This window comes from Borostomias antarcticus (assembly GCF_949987555.1).
Source record: "Borostomias antarcticus genome assembly, chromosome: 31".
NCBI lineage: Eukaryota > Metazoa > Chordata > Actinopteri > Stomiiformes > Stomiidae > Borostomias > Borostomias antarcticus.
The window spans coordinates 5080842-5093398 of record NC_140264.1 but is presented as its reverse complement, the minus strand read 5'-3'; the positions used below and the strand labels follow the sequence as shown (position 1 = coordinate 5093398).

Below are 12557 nucleotides of genomic sequence, written 5' to 3'. Positions count from 1 at the left end.
CTGCATGTCTGCATATGAAAAAAAATGTTTATATTTATGTCTGTATATGACAAGGTAAATACAGTTGGTATAAATAACCCCAAAATTCCAAGATTATTCCCGTTAATTTCCATTATGTAATTCCCATACTTGTACATTTCCATTAATTCCCATGGAAAGTTTCCAACTTTGAATATTACCGTAATTTTGCAACCCTATTCTGAAGAAGATACAAGATCTGTTTATTAGCCACGTATATGGTTTACACCAGCGTTTCTCAACTGGTGGGTCGCGTAAAATTTATTAAAACTTTGATAAATGTTTGCTTAATTGGGCAATAAGCAAAAGCAAATGACGGCAAATTATCAAATAGTAAATCAATAACAAGAATATTCAATAAATCGGAATTAATGATAATAAGTAAGAAGTAACAATAGTAAAATGGTGTAGTGTTACTGTATGTAGTGTGTGATGCGTGTGCCGTTGAGGTATGTGGTTGTGTGCAAGTGGTGCAGAGGGTATTGAGTCAATGTGAACACTGGTGAGTTCATATTTGGGTGTGATATTTACACATCTTTTGTTTTGTGTCATTATTATGTACTGAGTCACAAACAGGTAAACGGAGTGACTGTTTCCTGTGTGCAGGGAGGCTGAGGAGGGGAAGAGCTCACCAGGACCGTCTCAAACCCCTCACCTGGACACTCAGGAGATGAGCAGAAAGAGGACAGAACTGGTAAGACTAAAGTGTGTGTGTGTGTGTGTGTGTGTGTGTGTGTGTGTGTGTGTGGGGTGTGTATGTGTGCGTGTGGGTGGCATGTGTGAGTGTGTGTGTGTGTGTGTGTGTGTGTGTCCTCTATTCTGATAGTGTGGGTAAGTCAGTATAATAAAGTCATCTATTAAATGTTTGCTGTTGTTTGCTGTCATTCATGGTCTCAACCTGCTTCATCGTTTGTGATCCAGTTTCGTTGCCGTCTGCTGCTGGACACTCTGAAGAAGCTGAACACAGGAGAGATGAAGGAATTCCAGTTTTTCCTTATTGACCTGCCTGGTTATCCTCCCTATCACTGGAGATTGGGAGGATCTCCAGTGTTGATCAATGACAGACAGGACACAGTGGATCAGATGGTGCAGAGATACGACTCTGAGGTAGCTGTGATGATCAGTCTGGAGATCCTGAGGAGGATGAACAGGAATGATCTTGCTGAGGAGATGAGGAGAAGAGGTAACGTATAAATGTGTTCATTACAAGTGCAGCTCTCTTTTAAGATATTAAAGCTGTAATAATTGATTTTATTAACATTGTCAAAGCTAATTAAAACCACCTGAAATCAGATTGTTTCATGGAGCCATGGCGTCCTATAGTAATAGTGTCCTACTTCAATGACTCATCCCTACCGTGTTGTCTCTGTTGTTATTCCAGCATTTCTCCCTGAGTTGTCAAAATCCGCCCTGTGCCTTTGCTCCGCCCCTCATGAATTATATGGCTCTGGACATTCGTTTTAGCCTTTCGTTTGTTAACAGGTCTCTTACTGCCATCTAGTATTTTTATTGGATGTTGTTTATTGGCATTTCCAACTTAAACTTCTAGGGGAAACACTGTCCCTAACTCAAAAAACATGATTGATAGATTAAATGTTGTATGTAAAGATGGATAAGAACACAAAGTATGTTAGACATATTGTATAAAATGTATTTGTCTCACTGTACCAGGTCTGCTGCTGGACACTCTGGTGAAACTACGTACACAAGAGCTGAAGAGATTCCAGTCTCTCCTGACTACTGGCCTGCCTGGTGATCCTCCCATCCCAGAGAGCCAGCTGGAGATCACTGACAGACAGGACACAGTGGATCAGATGGTGCAGAGATACGACTCTGAGGGAGCTGTGAAGATCACACTGGAGATCCTGAGGGGGATGAACAGGAATGATATTGCTGAGAAATTACAGAGAAATCTGAACAGTGAAGGTAATACAGGATATTAGAGGAATATTTGATGAGACAGAATTTTATTGGACACGGTTTACTAGCATAGCTGACTTAAAACATGATTGTTAGACCTAAATTTGTTTGTAAATGACGCATAAATAATGTTGAAGCATTTTTGATTTAATGTATGAAATGCCTTTGTCTCTGTACCAGGTCTACTGCTGTCCACTCTGGAGAAACTGAACCCAGAAGAGCTGAAGACTTTCCAGTCTCTCCTGACTACTGGCCTGCCTGGTTATCCTCCCATCCCAGAGAGCCAGCTGGAGAACGCTGACAGACAGGACACAGTGGATCAGATGGTGCAGAGAAACGACTCTGAGAGAGCTGTGAAGATCACTCTGAAGATCCTGAGGAGGATGAACAGGAATGATCTTGCAGAGGAGATGAGGAGAAGAGGTAATAGATCCATCTGCTTATTACAAGTTCACCCCTCTGTTAAGATGTTGAGTGTATGAGCTCCCAGTCATTCTAATAGAAACCCAATGTAAACTGAATTTTCAAATACATTAACTGATGATAAACATTAACGGAATGACTCATCTCTACCACTGTACCAGGTCTGCTGCTGGCCACTCTGGAGAAGCTGAACACACACGACCTGAAGAGATTCCAGTCTCTCCTGACTACTGGCCTGCCTGGTTATCCTCCCATCCCAGAGAGACAGCTGGAGAACGCTGACAGACAGGACACAGTGGATCAGATGGTGCAGAGATACAAACCTGAGAGAGCTGTGAAGATCACTCTGGAGATCCTGAGGGGGATGAACAAGAATGATCTTGCTGAGAAATTACAGAGAAATCTCAACATTGAAGGTAATACAGGATTTTAGATAAATATTTGATAAGATTGCATTTTATTGGACATTGTTTACTAGCATATTTTCCTTAAAACATGATTGTTAGATTAAACGTTGTTTGTAAAGGACGCATAAATAAGCTGAAGTGTTTGACTTAATGTATGAAGTGTTTTTGTGTTTATACCAGGTCTACTGCGGGCCACTGTGGAGAAGCTGAGCACAGATGAGCTGAAGAGATTCCAGTCTCTCCTGACTACTGGCCTGCCTGGTTATCCTCCCATCCCAGAGAGCCAGCTGGAGGACGATGACAGTCAGGACACAGTGGATCAGATGGTGCAGAGATACGACTCTGAGGGAGCTGTGAAGATCACTCTGAAGATCCTGAGGAGGATGAACAGGAATGATCTTACTGAGGAGATGAGGAGAAGAGGTAATAGATCCATCTGCTCATTACAAGTTCACCCCTCTGTTAAGATGTTGAGTGTATGAGCTCCCAGTCATTCTAATAGAAACCCAATGTAAACTGAATTTTCAAATACATTAACTGAGGATAAACATTAAAGGAACGACTCATCTCTACCACTGTACCAGGTCTGCTGCTGGCCACTCTGGAGAAGCTGAACACACACGACCTGAAGAGATTCCAGTCTCTCCTGACTACTCGCCTGCCTGGTTATCCTCCCATCCCAAAGAACCAGCTGGAGAACGCTGACAGACAGGACACAGTGGATCAGATGGTGCAGAGATACGACTCTGAGGGAGCTGTGAAGATCACTCTGAAGATCCTGAGGGGGATGAACAAGAATGATCTTGCTGAGAAATTACAGAGAAATCTCAACATTGAAGGTAATACAGGATTTTAGATAAATATTTGATAAGATTGCATTTTATTGGACATTGTTTACATAAAATAAGGCATCTTTGAAAACATTTACGTGTGTGTTCATTTTCTAGCTATGAGGCTGCTGTCATGGACTGGTTTTAGACCCAATATACAGAAACATCTTGTCTTAATATTATCCTCCACCCCCCCACCCCCCCTCTCTCTCTCTCTCTCTTCTCTCTCTCTCTCCACTTGGCTTCAATTAGTAATCATTGGTGGGGCAGAATCTTCAAAGCCATCCTCCTCTGACAGAGTTTCCCAGGAAAAACAGAGTGATGAGGAGCTTTTCCAACAAGCTGGCGGCTCCACCAGTAATACTGACATGGAGACTTTGAGCAGCAAAGACAGAGGAATCAAAATAGACCAAGATGCACTGCACCTGGTGAGGGCAATATGAGCAGAAAACACAATGAGATAGACTGTCTGAAAGACTGATAAAGCAAGAAAAGATTGCCACTTCAAATGTTATTTCAAAGGTACATGTACCTGTCATGTTGCTTTGCACCCTAGGGACCTGCAATAGAGAAACCTGCAGAGCCGTTGGTAGGAGAAGCCACTCTGTTACACCACAGCGTTCTCCCTCCTGGAGATGAAGGGATGGATGAATCACAAAGCAGCTCTCATCTGACTGAGGCAGGCTTGGTAAACATGGTTGCTGTTCAACTCATCTTGCTCACACCCATGATTCACTGCCTAATCAACGCATATTCACACACTCACTCAACGCATATTCACACACTCACTCAACGCATATTCACACACTCACTCAACGCATATTCACACACTCACTCAACGCATATTCACACACTCACTCAACGCATATATTAACACACTCACTCAACGCATATTCACACACTCACTCAACGCATATTCACACACTCACTCAACGCATATTCACAGTGAGTTACACTGACTGCACTACTTGTTGTATATTGTTTATATATTTTTTAGCTAATCCTTTTTTTGCACTAGCATTTGGTACTTTGCACAGTCCTGTCTCGTTCTTGCACCCTGTCCAATGTTGTCTCAATATTAAGCACCACCACCGACAGCAAATTCCTAGTACGTTGAAAAACTGATAATAACAATAAATACATTCTGAATTTCTAATTCATAAACTATTGGTTGTTTTTTAGGGGGTAGAATTTACACCAGAGTTCCTTGATTATGAAAACCAGGAAACCTATCGGTAATTCGTTTTTTCTTGTTTTTGGTCTAAGAAAATGAAATATAAACTTGAAAATGTCCCCCGCCATTGAGTTCAGGAAATGTCATGATGTGCAACTCTGCTTCCTGTGCCCCACAGGTTCCAGTGCCTCCATGCAGGCGTGTTCCAGTGCAGAACAACAGGCCTGGCGTTTGGGATGGAGGGAGAGGGGGAGGTGCTCTACAGGACAGCCACCTGGGACAGGACGCTTCTAGCCCACAGTGGCAAGAGGCCTGCAGGACCCCTGTTCAAATTCACATGTCTGAAGGGGTCTGTCTGTCAGCTGCACCTCCCACACTGCGAGATCCACTCTGGTGAGGGAAGAATAACTTAAATTAATAATTCATTATCTTTCACATTATCCTCACTATTGTGTTAAAAATAACATACAAGTAAAGTCTCCCTTTTCTTCCCAGTGGGTGGATGTGACTTCCTGTCTGTAGCCCATGTGACTGATCAGAGTCTTGAGTTAATCCCTCCCACGATGATTACCGAGACGCACGTCATTATAAACGTCACTGGATTCTCTGCCTATGGCAATGTAGAGGATGAGGACGCTCCCATCTCACCTAGAAATGCTCTTGTGTTGTTGTTCTACCAACGACCACTTGTCAATGATATGAGGTCCATCTTGAATGTGTTGCTGCTGCCCAGCAATGTTGTGCTCAGGGAGGTAAGATTGGGTTGATTTCCAATAAGTTATTAACTTGAGGAAAACCTTTCTCCTATAGAGCTGATTGTCTTTACTAGCCAACAACATTTAGAACCTCTTGTATCTGGTTCTGCATTATGCATTAGCATACTTTGGTACTTAATTCTATGGAAACTACTGAGAAAAAGTATAAGTAATACATTTCTCATACCTATAATCTGTATATTGTGATCGGACTCTGAACTGTTGACCCTCTGCAGGTACAATGCGAGAGGAGGAGAAGAAATGGAGATAAAGAGATCTACATTGAGTCAAGACCTCACTGCAAACTGACCCCAAAGAAAGAATACACCCTCTCCACTGAGCCCCCAGATAAACATACAATAAAACCAAAGGTGACATGTGACCATAAAAAATATGGTCATAATAAGACTTTGGTTTAAGTAATGTTTGGAACAATTGAATTTTTGGAACAATAGAATGTTTGGAATGATAGAATGTATGGAACAATAGAATGTTTAGGGTTTTGGGAAATAATTCATGAGAATAAAGAAGACATTAAGCCCCAAACGCACTGGAAGAGTCAATTGACGCACTTCATTCGACTCGCCTCATTTGACGCTCTTATGGCGCACTGCAGGCGTCAGCTTTGATAGGGAGCTGATTTAATTTAGATTGACTTGTCCCCATTTGACGCTCCAAAATGTAAACAAGTTGGGAGTAGAAGCGTCAAGGCAGTTTGACTCGCCTCAAAACGCTTTTGGTGCGTGATCGGCCATTTAAAACAATTGGTGTACTTCAAAACGCTAGCGTCAGACTCTTGCAGTGCGTCTGGGGCTTTAGGCACTAGTAATAGTACAGACAGGAAATCAGATTTCAGAACGACTTGCCAGGGGGTGATGACAGGGATGTGCAGCTATCTTCCACTGCTGTTCTCCCCATCACTGTTCAGAAATGTTCCCTTTCCACATACAGCACCATTACCATACAACTACTGATAAAATTAGCAATGGTCGATTTCATCATAGTCTCAGAGTTAACTATTAATGAATTCCTAAATATTTATGCGGCCTTGACATCTTTACTTCTCTATATACAATTTGTTTATTGTGTGTGGTCCTCCTTGTTATTCAATGAATGGTCTGTCTCTGTGTTCCAGAAAGGTGAGTTCAGGGAAACGGAGTATGAAAACTACTTCACAAGTTTCAGTCTGTTCCTCAAAAGCTTTGTTGAAGACGTGAGCCTTATTCTGAGAGAAAGAGATGGTACTGAATCTGTTTGGGACGAACTGGTCTGGCTTACAGGTAACTGGATTCCACAGAATTCCTTGTCTCTGCTTTGATCTCTTATGTGTAGTGGGACTAATGGTATTTACAATAACAGTGATTGGACTAGCTGCTCTGCTGAATTAAACTGGTTGAGGAGAAGATGGCTGCAAATTTTTTTTTTTTTTTTTTTTTTTTAATTCAGAAATCAGATATTTAAATATAAAAATGTCCTCTCTCATTTTCAGCCTCAAGTAGAGACAGCGCCCCCACAGGTAACTACTGGCATAGAACCTTTTATAAATTCACCTGCAATAACAACCTCACAGTTTAGCTGATCATAATGGTGATCATAGTGGTCATACTGTCCATGGATAGTAAAACATGTTTCTGTCTGTTTTCCAGGTGTAGGAAAAACCTCTACAGGTAACTTATCTCATGGTGACCTTCCATCTGCAAGAGCAACCCCACAATGTATACATCACTAAATAACTATACAACACCATGACTAGTGTATAAAGACTCAGGATGTGAGTAGAATCACAATCAAAGGTCCCACAATACAACTCCTACTGGTTGTGTAGTAGTAGTAAAGTGCAGTCTAGCTGAGATCAGAATGTGTTGACTGGATTCATCTTGTTGTGTTTGTCCAAGATCTTGACATAATATCTTTACCTCCATCCCAGCGACAGCGCAGGGCGAGAGGTAATGTTTTCGTTGGCGTGCGTGCACAGGTGCATTTGTTTTTTATGTTTGTTTGTTTGTCTGTTAGCAGGATTAAGCAAAAGTTTAAACTCGGTGGAAGGGTGTAGCATGGTCCAACTTAGAAGCCTTTAAAGGACATGGCCAAGATTTGGGGAAATAGGCTTGTTTTCCATTTTCCCTGGAGTAGACGAGCAGTATGAAGCATTTTCAACTCTGTGCGTGCAATATGGAGTGGCGAGACCTGGACCGATTAGCCTAGCTTAGCGGCATTCACTGCTACCAGGTTAGGCCGATTAGCCTACTTTCCAAATGTCACGAAATAACCCCCCAATACAACTCCAAAACTATAGGCCTCGACTGCCTGTTATTACAGCTCTTTACAACACACTGAACCATATTTATAAAGTTATGGACGGTGTATCTAGATACGAGCTAGTCTATTGTAGCATCTAACTATGTGTGAGCTGATGATATCCACTTCACTCGTTGGAACGCAGGTTTGTTTAACTCGATACCTAATGTGGTATATTTCAATTCTTCACTTTTGGGTAAAAAAGTACTTCAGGAGAAAAATGCGGTCAAATCAACAATTTATTGAGCAAGCCTTTACACAGGTCGAATCTTCGGCAATACTAAGGTTCACAAGGTGGTATCCGAGTTTATATATCCTGGCTTCAGGCCAGGTTTCACATTACAAACATATTTGCATACAAGGGATGTTCATTAACACAGATCTGATCAACTAGTCTTGTAATTGGTCAACAGGTCATTGAGCTCTGCCCCCCTCCGGACATGGGGCAATTTTGGGTTCTTCCTGTGTCCTCCTAAGATCATGTTTAAAACTGTAGACTTCCGAGGTGTTATCTTTATTGACTCAGGGACAAAGGAATGTTTACTCAGGACAGGGCATCTGTTGTCACTAACCTGTTATAATAACACAGTTCTACCTAAAGTGAAGTTTATTCATTATTCTTAGTAAATTGATTACTACATGAGAGTAATACAAATGTATTGATGTAATACAGTATAAAAATACACTACACTAGCTAGTCACAATGGTCACAGATACAAGGGGTTTTAACTCTCGACCTATACCAAACATGTCCTGCAATACCAAACATGTCCTGCTCGAACGCATGTGCGCACGCACACACAGCCATGACATGCATTCATGGGTGGAGGTCTGTGCCCTCTGAGCTCCCTTTTTAATTTAATTTATTTCCAAACTTTTTGAACTAAGATGTTTAAAAACAAGGCAGAAGCTGATTAAAATGACACCGTCTACTCTCTCTCTCTCTCTCTCTCTCTCTCTCTCTCTCTCTCTCTCTCTCTCTCTCTCTCTCTCTCTCTCTCTCTCTCTCTCTCTCTCTCTCTCTGTCTCTCTCTCTCTCTCTCTCTCTCTCTGTCCATGAAGCTGTGCCTGTTTCAGATCTGTTGTTGAACATTCTGGAGGAGCTGGGTACAAAAGGCCTGAAGAGGTTTAAGAGGTTCCTCTGTCAGGACGTCTTGGAGACCTTTGTACCCTTCAAGAAGGGTTGTCTGGAGAACTGTGATGAGGAGGACATGGTGGACCGGATGGTGGACAAGTACTGCGATGAGGGAGCAGGGGTCCTCACACAAGAGATCCTTAAGAGAATGGACAAGAATGATCTGGCAGAGAAGCTGTCTAAGAAGCTAGACAGAGGGGCGCCCCGGTAGCTCACCGGGTAAGGCGCGCACCATATGAAGGCTAGTCTTTCGTGCGGCGGACCAGGGTTCGATTCCCGGCTCGGGTCCTTTGCTGCATGTCCTCCCCCCTCTCTGTCTCCCACGTTTCCTGTCTCTCTCTAACTGTCCTGTCCATTAAAGCTGAAAAGCCCTAAAAAAATATCTTTAAAGAAGCTAGACAGATAATAGGTTTGTGGGTCTCTAACAGCTTCCTGAGAAGATGAGAGAAAGATCTCATTCATGTGTCATGAAGATGAGATACTGTAGTTGGAGATCACATTCATGTAGTCACCATGAGATACTTTAGATAGAGGTGACATTCATGTAGTCACCATGAGATACTTTAGATAGAGGTGACATTCATGTATAAACTTGAGATGCTGTGTAGATGCTACAAATCCCATTGCTGTAGTCAACATGGCCGTGTCTGTGCCGTGCCAATGCTAACAATTGATATTGTTGGCATGGGCATGTCTTTTATTACAATTATTACTTTGTAAAAATGTTACAGTAATGATGATTTTACATGGGTATTTTATATACAATATGTACATGTACAGTATATGATATGAGGTAATGTGTTTTTTACATGATTATTTTGTTTGATATGTATGAGCTTTTACATTGTTATTTAGTTTAATATGTACATGATATGAGGTAATGCCAAGAACAAGCCTCAGCTTTCAAACCAGGTGACATCATTCTAGTTCTAGAGCCTATTAATACCATATAGTCAGGCAGCAAGCATAATTATGGTACAAAATGTATGACACAACACCATTAACAGTTAAGAACGATTTATTTTATTAAAAAAGTACAATACCACACAAAATCACACTATGGCTAGCCAGACAAAAAAAAGTATACACAATGTCTGGCCTGCAACATTATAAACAAAAAGGATTTTTAAAAACATCCTGTTAAAAGTTATTTACAAAAAATGACGGGGTGTGCTCAGATAGGCTGGGGGGGGGGGTGCTCAGATGGGCTGGGGGGGGGGGGGATGTGCTCAGATGGGCGGTGGGTGGGCGTCAGATGGGCCGGGGGGCAGCTAGGAGGGAGGGAGGGAGAGAGGGAAGAAGGGGATGGAAAGAGGGAGGGAGATTGTCTTTCTCTAATACAGAGAGCTATTTGTTATGTAGGCTAATGGTGTGTTGTTATGTTGTTATGTAAAGCATAGCCTATAGGCTACTTTATTTAATTTATACATATATTTTTTGTCTTTTCACGTTATGCCCTGTGCATCAGTAGTGTCACAAATTAACAATACCAATTCAGTTCATTTAAAGGAGTAGTAAAGGGAAAATGCATGTTTAGCCCTGTTTTTAGGTTACTCATGATCATATACAATGATTCAGATCAAAACGTTGACAAAACTAGCACTTTTGAGAAAGTCTGATAATTGCTCTACCACCGTTTTGGTCATACAATGGATGTGGGTGGGCACCTTATATATATGCCATATATATATGCCTATATATGCCACTTCATTTGTTTTGTTTTGACAATTAAACGCTGGTACCGGGTCTCTGGTGTTGTTTATCTGCATACTGTGCATAGTAGGCAGTGGTGTGAGCGGAATTTGTACTCTGGCTCCAAGCAGCACTCCCATCATGCAGCACTCCCATCATGCAGCACTCCCATCATTTTGCGGTAGTCTAATCATGTTGGTAATGAGGTGGTGCTGAAAAAGACAGCGAGTACCAGCACAGGTCCCTGTGAAAATACAAACGAACTATTTACATATTTACAAACTTTATTTATGTATTATTTTTTCTTTTTTTACAGTGGCCTACATCAGCCATGTGATGATGATGGGAATGGAAAAAACAATCAAACTATTTACTTATTTACAAACTTTTTTGTTGCTGTATAACATTAGCTTTTTTCTTTTAAACAACGTAGGTCTGTAAACCTAAAGAATAACGGGAAAATAATATAGCCTACAATTTCCTTAATTATAAAGTAGGCTATTTATAAACATGTAATACGATTATCTAGGTAAACTAGCCGTTTCTGACAATATGATTGGTTGTTGCGGGAGGGAACCCAGCGCGTGTGGTGAGGGAGAGAGGACGACAGGACGTGAAGGAAGCAATAAAAGTTGAGCTGATCTCGCTTCCTTGTCAACACAATAATTCCCCAAATGACCAGAAAAAGTAGCTAGATTTGTCGCTAGTCGCTTTTCATGAAATAAGTCGCCAGGGGGGGGGTCTGGAAAGTCGCTAAGTGGGCATCACTGCCCCTCTATAGTTATGCAAATGAGGCGAGACCGAAAGCTAAATCATAACCATCCGTCCCTCCCCGTTCCGTGTAGCCTAGCAGCTAGGCCCTTGCTGATCCGTAACCAAGCCAAGTGCCACGGTAAGCAGGCTATCTTAACCGTATATGTTCAACGCGTAAACGTTGCCTTTGTTGATGCTTGAAAATCCTTTTGCGGTGAGAATTGCGAGGATTACGCGCGAACAGCTGCGCGTCCGGAGAGCGCGTAAAGAGTCCGGAACAGATCGGTTCACAGTCGGTTCATTCTTCCCTTGAGAATCACGTTGTGCTGCTCAAAAACTTGTTTCATCGAGACGTAGGCACGTATGATTATAGGCTATGTGAGAAATGAACTGTTACTAGCCTGGTTACAGTAGGCCATTTCCTGCACACGACTATACCAGGGTACTGCTTTCTAGCTCTAATAGTAAGCCCTGCCCCCTATCTATTCTGCCAATGTATAATCTCTTTTTAGGACCAATTAACATTATAATCTACTTTGTCTTTTAGTTTATTCTCTCCAAAGTTCCAAATAGGTTTCACACACACACACACACACAAGCACTGCGCTGTACTGCCGCACTATTATTCACCCTCAGCGTTGTATTTTAATCTGTAAAATGTATATAAAATATGTAATGTTTATTGTGTAATATATATGTATTCTGTGTGTGTTCTGTGTTATCGGTTAGGCTATGTTTTCCACACAAAATAAGCGGGCAATAAAGTAGGGTACTTTTGGAAAGCAGTTGTTGTTGACACCATGCTGTATGGTGATCCTACCCCTCCTGCATGCTTAGACTAATAGTTAAATATATGTATTATTATTATTATTATTATTATTATTACTATTATTATTAACTTGTATTCATACTCTTCCCTCTCTCTCTCTCTCTCTCCCTCTCTTCTCTCCCTCTCTCTTCCCTCTCTCTCTTCCCTCTCTCTCTTCTCTCCCTCTCTCTTCCCTCTCTCTCTTCCCTCTCTCTCTCTCTCTTCTCTCCCTCTCTCTTCTCTCTCTCTCTTCCCTCTCTCTCTCTCTCTTCTCTCCCTCTCTCTTCCCTCTCTCTCTTCCCTTTCTCTCTCTCTCTCTTCTCTTCCTCTCTCTTCCCTCTCTC

At 41.8% G+C, this 12557-nt stretch overlaps 1 protein-coding gene across 1 annotated transcript in view; it reads left to right on the top strand.

The window, feature by feature from the left end:
- LOC311327229 (uncharacterized protein) overlaps positions 1-9171 on the top strand; it is a gene marked incomplete at its 3' end in the record, with an annotated part of 11866 nt that extends 2695 nt beyond the window's left edge. The window contains exons 2-17 of the mRNA XM_084460263.1: positions 625-712; positions 940-1201; positions 1690-1944; positions 2119-2361; positions 2523-2777; positions 2949-3191; positions 3353-3607; positions 3851-4026; positions 4155-4286; positions 4781-4833; positions 4951-5165; positions 5268-5524; positions 5764-5898; positions 6663-6807; positions 7017-7043; positions 8903-9171. Of these exons, the coding sequence (XP_084316389.1) occupies positions 689-712; positions 940-1201; positions 1690-1944; positions 2119-2361; positions 2523-2777; positions 2949-3191; positions 3353-3607; positions 3851-4026; positions 4155-4286; positions 4781-4833; positions 4951-5165; positions 5268-5524; positions 5764-5898; positions 6663-6807; positions 7017-7043; positions 8903-9171 (2946 nt within the window). The 5' untranslated portion in view covers positions 625-688. The remainder of the gene's footprint in view (positions 1-624; positions 713-939; positions 1202-1689; positions 1945-2118; positions 2362-2522; positions 2778-2948; positions 3192-3352; positions 3608-3850; positions 4027-4154; positions 4287-4780; positions 4834-4950; positions 5166-5267; positions 5525-5763; positions 5899-6662; positions 6808-7016; positions 7044-8902) is intronic.
- Positions 9172-12557: the final 3386 nt, after the last annotated feature.